Source organism: Dreissena polymorpha, chromosome 15, assembly GCF_020536995.1.
Source record: "Dreissena polymorpha isolate Duluth1 chromosome 15, UMN_Dpol_1.0, whole genome shotgun sequence".
Lineage (NCBI taxonomy): Eukaryota > Metazoa > Mollusca > Bivalvia > Myida > Dreissenidae > Dreissena > Dreissena polymorpha.
Window position 1 is genome coordinate 8,433,882 of NC_068369.1, and position 11,413 is coordinate 8,445,294.

An 11,413-nucleotide genomic window follows, 5' to 3' on the forward strand; every position below is an offset into this window, starting at 1 on the left:
ACATGTACATAATTGACTACAGTGAAGTTGATTCATTATTAGATTTGTTAGGAGAGCAGGATGAGGAGGAGAAATTAGGGTATAGATTTCACTCATTTTTTAGTTTATTTTACATTAACTTCTTCCTTTGTACATTGAATTACTTCAAATTTATACTGAACAACATCTCTAATGACAATACCGTCAATCTCAACTATGCATGGCCCCATTACCAGCCCTGGGGCACCCCTGTGTCAAACATGCGGCGTGGGGATACGCGTCGGCCTCTGCCCCGCCATTTCTAGTTTATAGGTTGGGGTCATGTTGGTAAATAAGTATGCAACATATAAAAGCAATATGTTGAAGGATATAGGAAATATTTGGGGTAGTACGCAAACTTTAATATAGATTTAACAATAATATGTATATTCTAAGTATAAAAGGGGCCATAATTATGACAAAATGCTTGATAGAGTTGTCTGCTCTTGTTTATAGGTTGGGGTCATGATGGTTAACAAGTATGCAAAATATGAAAGCAATATGTCAAGGGACATTGAAAATATTTGGGGTAGTACGCAAACTTTAACATTTGCACGCAAACAGACACGGGAACGGCAACGCCGATGCCAGGGTGAGTAGGATAGCTCCACTATATATTTTTCATATATAATAGTCGAGCTAAAAAAGGAAGTTAGTGTATATAAAAATCATAGGCAGTTGATGGGGAGCTTTTGACGAGAATAATGTTGACCGACATTGATGTTAGCTTTTATTTATTTATTTGTGTGAAGGGAGGGGGGGAGGGTAATAATCCATAAGTGGTGAGAAAGGTATTTAAGAAATAATTCAATAAAAGTCTACAATGACTGACAATCTTCCATGTTCCTTAAAATAACAGCAGATGCTTTTAAGGCAGTTTTTCTCATTTCCTTGTGTCGGTTAAATAGCCATTTATTTTTACCACATGTGTCATTATGAATATATATTATCATTATGCTTTCTGAAACTCCAGTTAGCAAGACATGTAGCATGTCAATAAACTTAACTGAGTTATGAATGTATACAGCACATGTGCAGCATCAATGTATAGGTATTTTACAATTTAAATGAATTATGGGTAATTCATTCATTTGAACGGTAATATTGTTTGCCAAATGCACTACATCACAATTAATACAGAACTATTTTAACGATAGGTGGACTTCACAATGTATGACCTGATTTTGGTGCCCAGGTGCCATAACAACAATTGGGTTTTGCTGGTGGCCAGGCCAAAAACCAAATGAATGTGTATGACTCGCTGGGTGGAGAAGACCAGGGTTTCTACGACCTTTTCAGGTAAGAGAAAAAGATGTTGAAAAAAAATTAAAAAATTCAGAAACAGGATTGGACATTACTTTCATGGGGATAAGCCATAAAATCCTTTTCAACTTCAAAATCAACTTAAAATTTTCTTACTAAAAGTGAGTCAGAAAATAATTGTTGTAATACAACTTGATACTGTTGAAAACAGGAGAAATCCAATCAAACACATGAAACAATTTATCAAATAAATGAAACAATATAAATAAATACAAATTGAGAAACCTCTTCCTTGCATGGGAAGTTCACACAGTTAGAGAGGTATCTGTTTGAAAATTTAAAGTTAACATGCAGACTTATGTACAATCAATATTTAGAAGTAATTATTCAATTAATTTAAATGTTATGTGAAATAAATTGGCACTTATGAATTTGATTAACAATAATTATTTTGAATAACTGGATTATAAATTGTACAGGATATTTATCAAAGACAACCAATGATTCTCTTTAAGAACATGCTGACAGAAAAATCTTTAATCTCTAATATTTATTTTGCAGACAGCTGAATGTCTTGTGAAAAATTAAACAGCCCTGACACTGCTACAGTCACATGTAGATTTTTTCTGCAACTATGTAAGGAGACATCTATTGTCCTCATTACACATATTTATGTAATGCCCTGGAATGTATTGACTCCAGACGAAAACTTAAGTGACTCAACTGCGATGTTTGTGGGCATTTGGTTCATGAAAAGTGCAGTGGACCTGGTGTGGTCATGAAAAGATTTTGGTGTGACATTTGCAATGCCCAGTATAGTTGAAAGGATTCTGATTTAAAGAGTATATACGTATATTTTATGTACAATTGTTGCTTAATGTGGTCTTTGAAAGAGGCATTTATAAATGATGATGTGAACATAGAGGCATAATTAAGTGTTATCTTCCTGAGTCATGTACAAGCTGTTATTAGATTAACTAAAAGAGCACTTATACATAAGCGTATAAAACCTCTTATTTGTAATTGATTGTTTATTAGATTGCACTTTAAAAAATTTGATTTGTTTTACTTATACAGATAAGGGAGATGTCAGCAGCATTCACTCGTACCGTACGAAGAATGAACGTGGATTAAAGGTTATATCCTAAAGTGGTCAATCAATGCGCGCACCACAATGCCCAACTGACTTAAAGTGTTACCATTTCGTACCGCTTGTGTCCGTAGCGCATTGTTGCATTATATCAGGACTTGCTGATTGTGATCCAATGGGCATTCCGTTCAATGTAAGTGACTTGGCGACCGATAACGTTAAAGAGTGTGTACTAGACAAATTAACTAACGCTAAGCTGCATTAAAGTCATGCAGTGACATGCCAACATCGTCAGAACTTAGTGCTTCGACGGATTGCGATGAAGATCAAAACAAATCAATGGACAGTAACATGGCAGTGAATGCAAATGTCTGTAGCAAAAGTGTTCCAAGTCAACAGTCGGTATCTTAAACGTCGGGTGCATTGAATGCTGAATTTATGGAAATTAATTCTGCTATTTAATTGCTTACCAAGGATGTCGCTGGAAAGGACCGCATACAAAGCAGGATAAAGGAAAACGTTTACTTTCTAGTGGACAATTCTCAAAACGTTGAAAAAAGACTTTAAAAAAAAGGAGTAACTTTGCAGACGACTGTGGTGTGTGGGATGCAAGTAGTGGTGCTTCATCAAAATCCTACTTTTTGCAAAATGACCTGAAAGTGTAAAAAAATATCTGAAAAATGGACTGTATTCCATCAAAAAAAGAAACAAAGGTCAAACCAAATACACCCCTCTAAGCCCACAGCCACAACCAAGCCAATTATTGGTTGTACATATCGGTGACAGATACATCCGCATATCAGACCAAGTGCAAGGCGACATCAAGTCAGTGATCGGAAAACATGAGCCACATCAAATTTTTAACAAACTCAGTAACATTTAAGATGAATTATTGCAGCCGCGAAGAGTACAGCAGATCCAAGACATAATATATCGACAGAAGCAAAAAGAACATCTGTTGATGGACACAGAGACAATTATGCTGACTAAATACGTCACTTCTAAACATTAGTAGCACAATATGACCCATTCATCTGAACAGTCATTCACACAAACGGGAAATCAACGTGCATCATACTGTACACTGATGAACAAACAAGCATTTGGTGTGAAGTCCCAGACGCTGGAAGAAAACCTACACCATACACATTTGGTAGGAGTGAATGCAGCCTCGATATAAACCATGTCGAGTGGAGAACAATCTAAACCTTTGGAATGGATATAGTTTTATGGAATAACAAACAATTTTAAACTATTTGTCACATGTTCCAAGTAAAACAAGAGGGCCATGATGGCCCTGAATCGCTCACCTGACTAACCTTGCTTCATGAACTTAAATTTTATTAGACCCATATACAATCCCAAGCCAAATTTCATTAATTAATACATTCTGACAAAATTTCATTAAGACGTGATGAAAACTGTGACCTCTTTCATCTACACAAGGTTTTACTAGAATTTGCCCGGTGACCTAATTTTTGACCCCAGATGACCCATATACGATCCAAAATCAGATATTATCAAGATAAACATTCTGACCATATTTCATTAAGATCATATGAAAACTATGACCTCTATTGTCTTCACAAAGTTTTTCTATGATTTGACCTAGTTTTTGACCCCAGATGACCCTAATACAATCCCAACCCAGATTTCATCAAGATTAATATTCTGGCCAAATTTCATAAAGATTTAATGAAAACTGTGACATCTACTGTCTACAAAAGTTTGTTTTTTTAATCTGACCTAGTTTTTGACCCTAGATGACCCAAAGTCAATCCCAATCCAGATTTTAACAAGACAAACATTCTGACTATATTTCAATAAAATCTGATGAAAACTGTGACCTCTATAGTCTACACAAGGTTTTTCTATTATTTGACCTAGTGCCTAGTTGCTGACCCCAGATGACCCAAATACAATCCAAACAGGGCTCCTCTTGCCCAAAAATTTCTGTGGCCAACATTTTATCCAAATGGAATTTTGTGTAGCCAAATTTTAGAAACTGTAGCCAAAGTTTTAAGAAAGCATTTGCAGGGGTCAAAGTTGGATATTTTGAAAATCCTAAACTTAAAGCTGGGGGCCAGGGGGCCGCAGGGCCCTCGGTGGGTCCAGGGGACAAGGGGGCCAGAGGCCCCCAGAAGCTCCTGGATTCGACACATTTAAAGGGTGCCTGTACCTGTTCTGGTGATTCTATTTTCTTAAAAAAACAACATACACATATATTTAAAAATCTTCATGTATTTGATAAAGAACACAAAGTTAGTCAAAAGGCAATTCATTCACATGCACCCTCTGTCTGGCATGGACTCGACTGCAGGTGTTGCTTTTGAAGAACCAGATAAAACCTGTAACAGTGGTTACAAATTATATTTTTCACACATACTTTAAAAAAGTCAATAATACATGTTCAATTAATGCAGAATCAAATGTCACCATTTATATTCACAGAATCATGCTGCCAGAAGCCTCCACATACACCTAAGAAAATTGGGTATGGTGGCTTCTGCTAAACAGTTAAAATTGAAAATTTCAGCATGGGTTCCCCTAGTTTTTATCCCAATCGTTGTTTGAATGCTAATTAATTGTATCCTGGTGTGACCCAAATTTGACGATGTAATGGTTACATGAAGCAATACTTAGCAAATAATTTAAGAAATAATGAATGTTTAATAGCACAAAATAATAATTTTAAACTTGGCTGTATTACTTTGAAATGATTCCAAGACAATAATCATCCATTTAATCGATAAAAATAGAACATCGTCGAATTAAGGTGTCGGCGAATTTGGATTACGGTAGGTTGCCCATATTTGTTTTACAAAAAGTAAAAAAAAAAACATTTCTTGCTGCTGGGCTCATATGTTGGGGACAATAAAACATTTTATTAAACTAAAAAAGACCTGTCCCAGTCAGCAAAAATGGCGTATTTGATCGTATTTTCAATTACTGTTAAAATTCTTTTCCTGATTTATGCTTTATTCAAAGGTCAAAATGTTTTAAAAGCTCACAATCAATGAATCATACGTTATTAATAAAAAAAAATTGGCAAATTTGCTAGATCTATCTTGCCGATTTTTGATGCAAAACAACCTAAACAGTAAACTTTAGCAACAGAAAATACGACCAAATTCGGGGTGTTAGTTTAAAAAAATAAAAACCCTACCTGGTTGGTCTTGATGGTTCTTATATTCTTTATGTGATAAGGGTCCTCTGCGTGGAGACGCAATGCCTTCTTCCCACAAGACTGATAATTCAGGGTTTTCTAACAAACTTCTCAAACCGCTTTTCCACAAGCTTCCACTTTTCTCAACCAGTTCACTACCCGCCGGTAGACTACAGCGGGGAATGGCCACCCATTATAAACTGTACGCTGAAGTTTCTTTAGCTACCAACAGGCAAGTATCTCGTTGCCATTTTTCTCAACTTAAGTCTAAACACAGCTTCCCATTCGGCATCAAATATACGCAAAAAGTACTCAAATTGATTTAAATCGGCAGCAATCTTTAATCTTAAATCAGATGTAATTGTTTATTTAATCCTCTACGATGTACGATTTGTTTTCACATCAGTAATTTGTCTCGATGACCGGTGTTAATGCCGACTGCGTATGAATTTTTCAGGTCAATAACACGGCGATGTATTGATGCACAGTCTACAGCTAAAAGCGGTTAATATCTGGGACGGCATGTCAGGAAAAAAATCAATACCGATAATTCGCATTGTTCATTAATTAAGCAACGTTTAATAACACTTATCCTTTATGGATTTTCATGAAAGAAAAACCATAATAAAGAAAATTTTATTCACTTTAATCTGATATATAAACAAGTTTGGAAAGAATTGGATGAAAAATTTGGACTTTATTGCATAAACACCATTTTCTCAATGCAAGGGGAGGTAATTCTGTACTTCATGGACCAATAATGCTCATTTTTTGTAGGGTTCGTGTCCTCATTGATATAAAGACACTGTGCAAATTTGGAAAGGATCGGACAAAAAATGTGGAAGATTTTTGAAAGTTTTCACAAAATAGGCAACAACGAATAAACATGCAAAGTTCAACGAGCTCCTGCGGCCATGTTTTTTGACGAATCAAATTTCTTTGAACAACTTTTTCAGGGGAGCCTTCAAAGGTCATCCCTGTGAAATGTTTTGAAAATCTGATGAGCGGTTTCTGACAAGAAGATTTTTTAAGGTTTTTACCATATATGGTCATGGCGGCCATCTTGGTTATGTGATCAAATTTTTTTTAACAATTCTTTTGTCCCATGACCTAGGGATGCTCCACATGAAATTTAGTTGAAATTGGCTCAATGGTTTAGTAGAAGAAGATGTTTACAAATTGTTTACAGACGGACGGACGGCCGGACGCCGGACGCTGAGTGATCACAATAGCTCACCCCGAGCTATCGCTCAGGTGAGCTAAAAAACGATAGTAAACATGTGCATATTCCTTCCCAATTCACTCGCTTATGAATTACTAAGATGACATTAATAGACAAATAACGCGTACTTGTTACACCGTAATGCCTTCTTCTGATTGGTTGATATTTAAATCTGTTTTAACTGTAAAACATTGCGAGAGGTCAGTGATTGTATTCCGATTTAAGCAGAATTTTAACTGAAGAATTTATGCATTTCTAACTTCAATTCCATGAGGTTAAAATGGACTTCTGAACTAAACTTTATGAGTTGGTAATGTTATTTTGCAATTTAAGCAAATTGATGAACATTTAAACTTTCTGGTTTCCACCACATAATTGGTCCTTGGCTGATATTTGTTTTATTAAATTTATTTAAATTTATTAAATTAAATACATGTTTTATTTCAGGGGACCTCTTTAGTTAAGTTGTTTCTTAGTTTTTACACTAATCTTTGTCTTAATTTTTTTGGTAATGTAACGACTCGCCCCCAGAAAAACTCGCCCCATGTTTTATAACGACTCGCCCCACATATATATTTAGATTTAGCACAATATGACCCATTCATCCGAACAGTCATTGGACAAACGGGAAATCAACAGCATCATACTGTACACTGATGAACAAATAAGTGATATAAAAACAATAAGTTATTCAGGACAGACAGTGCTTGGGGTAGATAAAACATTCAATTTATGCAAAAATGCACGTCACTGTAAAAAGCTTCAAGCAATTGTCGGCACAAAGAATCAGAACTGATCAGAATCACGTATTTCTCGGACCAATGTTCTTGCACAATAGTAGTGACTTAAGCATATTTAGTCACTTCTTCCATTATGTGAAAATAGCATTGTTTGGCATTCAAATGACAACAAAGCGATGGTGAAGTCTATTTAAAGTGTCATGCCTAAATGTATGCACTTTTTTCATGTAATTTTAATAAAATAATTAAAGGATAATTCATACATATGCTTCAAAACGACGCAGTGACAAAACAGGAAGTAGACAAAATAATTACCTACATCTTTGGACAGGATGGTCTGATCTCCGCTGATGACACCATAAGTTACAACGACAAATGTTCAACAATCAAATCGAATTAAGTGCTATATCGATGAATTTCAGGGACTACATGTATTTCACAACCAGACTGAGGAGAACTTAAAAGAAGAAGGTATGCGATCCAGTTTGTGAGAAAGTCATTAGAAAAGAATGGACGAACAAAAGACTGTAAAAGTATCAATAACCATCTCAAGCAAACTGTCCACTGGAATGCTAAACCGCTTCCAGAGTTCGTCAAACTAACCCACGAGTTTTAACTGGTAGTAATTCAATAAACACATTTTTGCATTTTTTCAAATTTTACTTCATCAAGACCATAATAAGACAAGTCAGAATCCATGTAAGAACAAGGGCTGTTTGTAAAACATGCATGCCCCCAATATAAGCTGTCAGTTGTAGTGGCAGCCATTGTGTGATTACGTTTTCTATCACTGTGATCTTGACCAAGTGACCTGAAAATTAACAGGAGTCATCTGTCAGTCATGATCAAAGTACCTATGAAGTTTCTTTATCCTAGGCGTAAGCATTCTTGAGTTATAATCCAGAAACCATTTTACTACTTAAGAGTCACTGTGACCTTGACCTTTGACCTAGTGACCTGAAAATCAATAGGGATCATCTGCCAGTCATTATCAGTGTACCTATGAAGTTTCATTATCCTAGGCATAAGCATTCTTGAGTTATCATCCGGAAACCATTTTACTGTTTCGAGTCACTGCGACCTTGACCTTTGACCTTGTGACATGAAAATCAATAGGGGTCAACTGCCAGTCATGATCAAGTTACCTATGAAGTTTCATGATCCTAGGTGTAAGCATTCTTGAGTTTTTATCCGGAAACCATTTTACTATTTTGAGTCAATAAGACCTTGACCTTTGACCTATTGACCTGAAAATCAATAGGGGTCATCTGCCAGTCATGATCAATTTACCCATGAAGTTTCATGATCATAGGCCTAAGCGTTCTTGAGTTCTTCAAAGGGGAGGCATAATAATCCAAATCGGCAACTAATCAAAAGTGTGTGTTTTTAAATGCAATTGTGATGATACATGGACAATCTCCGGAATCCTCCCCAACTAGATTTATGAAATAAGTTCCAGAGCTGTTTTTATGATCAACTTGTTTTAAGCATAAGTAAAATTCTACCTATAATAAACCAATTAAATTTGACATATCCAAAAACCAGGGCATTATGAATGCAGTTTTGTTCCGAGTTTACCTCTCACTGAAGTAAATAATGCCCTATTTATGTTATGTAAAGGATACTCTTTATCTGTAATGGACCTCTTTATCCGCGCCAATCATTTTGGTATCCCTCAGTGGTCTATTCGAAAGTAGTGCCTATTTTTAAAGAAAACTTTCTCTTTGGGTTCAAAAGTTAGCAATCACACCCCTGCTTTTTGTGATAATTTCATGCATCCTATGGGGGTGTTTTCACGTGTATAGGGATTTTGTGGAAATTTCACTTGGAAACTCTGGTTTGCGAGGTTGCTTGCCTTTGGGAGAAATTTACTTTTTTAGAAGGTGAGAAACCTTATATTCTTGACTGCATTTATTGATAGAGGACATATTTATCTTTAAAATTGTAACTGTCTTGCAAAATGTGATATATAGGAAATGCAAGAAAAATTCATTGTATTATTTTACAGAAGAGGATATGGATCTCTCGGAAGGAATGTCCCCACCATCACCACGAAGATCACTGCGCAGGATTGGGTATGTTTTGAGCCCAGACTATTGAACCAGACATTTCACAAGCCTGCCGTGCCCGAGAAAATCCGGGAACGGCCATTGGGCATGTCACTGCCTGTGACAACAGGTTCTCCATTGTTTTAATAATTGGAAACATAATTGGGTTTCTTCTACTCCTGTTCATATTTTATATTGTTAATGCAATTACAACAGATCCCCCTCCTTCCCACCAACACATAAAACCAGCCATTCATCATAAAAGAAATATAGAAGTCACACTCCGCTACAAATAGTTCTTGAGCTTTCATTTTTATTTTTATAACAAGTTCTTAGCCGGAGGGTTCAATTTTTAACAGAAACATAAATGAGTTATTCTCATTGGAAATTTATAGCAAGTGAATCATCTTTGACAAGAAATAAAATCATTTATTGCCTTTTTGCAATTATTGTGCAACTGTTTCATTTTTTTTTTGCCATGGATGACTCTGGTCAATAAATTCGTTGAAATGACCATCACCACGGTCGACATGGCCAACAAGGCGAAAGAGATCCTGGGGGGAGAGCCCTCGCAGGTAAACGTGAAGAACAAGTCGCCAGTGCTTCTCCCCAGGACTCCCATCCTGCTCAGTTCCAACAGCGTCATTTGGGACCACTTCCCGAATGAGGCTAATCCATTGCGAAATCGTATGTTCATGTTTTCAGGCCTCAAGGAGCTCAAATGGCTCCAGGACGTGACCAAGTTCCCAACCCCCGAGTACTGGCAGGGGATATTCGCGAAAATAAGGACCTTCGAGAAGGAGATGAACATGACGATCGACGACATACGGGAAACGGACCTCGAACCGTCTTTAGACGCACTGCTCAACGACGCGTTCAAATTAGCAGACACAATTATCGAGAGGTCGTGCGACGAGGACTCGGACAACTACCAGTGCGGGCAACGCCAATACGATTCAGACAAAGACAGCAGCAATACAATGCCTCTTTTGACCATGGAAGACATTCGCAGTATGTCGGATATGGATACTGGCGACCAGTCTCCCGAGCCCTCCGACCCAGCACACTCCCCAACCAGACCCGGATGCGGATTTCCTCATGGGAACAATTTCTGTGACTCGCATCGGAGACAATACGAGTACGAGAAGGCCAAGCAGGAACGAGCCAGGGCCAAGCTTACTGCCCGCAATCGATACCTCAGACGGACTCTGCGTAGCGAGTAAAATCTCTAACATCTCTAACGTGAAAAACGAAAGCATAGTAATCAACTCAGACTCTGACCATACTCCGCCAAAGACGGTTAAGAAGAGAAGGATAAACCAGTACTTCTCTAACAACAAGAAGCACTGAATGTAGTGTTGTGCTCTGAGTATTCACAGAAATGACTGTACTGTAAATAATATACTTACCTTTGCTGAACTGTTGTTGCTAACTGCCTGAATGATGGACTGTCGCCTATATTAATGCAAGATAGCATTATTGTATATGTTACTTGTTCAAAAATAAAGTTATTTGTTGCAACAATTTAAATCTTGTCAAATCAATCTGCTAGAGCAGACACGCTAATCACTTATAAGGCAGCAAGGGGTAGAACATTGCTGTTACACACAACAACAACATAGCATTACGCGTAGACGATGGTAGAAGCTCTTCGAGCTTCCACCATCTTAACCGTAACACCTTTATACCTCACCTTGTCTGGTGTTGCACGGAAAGTCCCATGAGAGGACAATCTCTAAGTGGGTGAGGTGCGTAAGCACACACCCAATCCGCTTGTGTAATTAATAATGTGTAAACGATGTGTGAGGTGTCAGTCTGTGCCGGTGCCCCCCGTGCGCCATATGGCCGAAGGCGCGCACCTTAAGG

The 11,413-nt window shown here is 37.2% G+C and overlaps 1 protein-coding gene across 1 annotated transcript; it reads left to right on the forward strand.

Moving 5' to 3' along the window:
• Positions 1-1,261: 1,261 nt before the first annotated feature.
• LOC127860851 (uncharacterized) lies at positions 1,262-10,786 on the forward strand. The gene is made up of 4 exons (XM_052399146.1): positions 1,262-1,317; positions 3,158-3,200; positions 9,508-9,574; positions 10,253-10,786. Exons 1-4 carry the CDS (start codon positions 1,262-1,264, stop codon positions 10,768-10,770), a joined length of 684 nt encoding a protein of 227 aa, XP_052255106.1. The 3' UTR covers positions 10,771-10,786.
• The last annotated feature ends 627 nt before the right edge of the window (positions 10,787-11,413 follow it).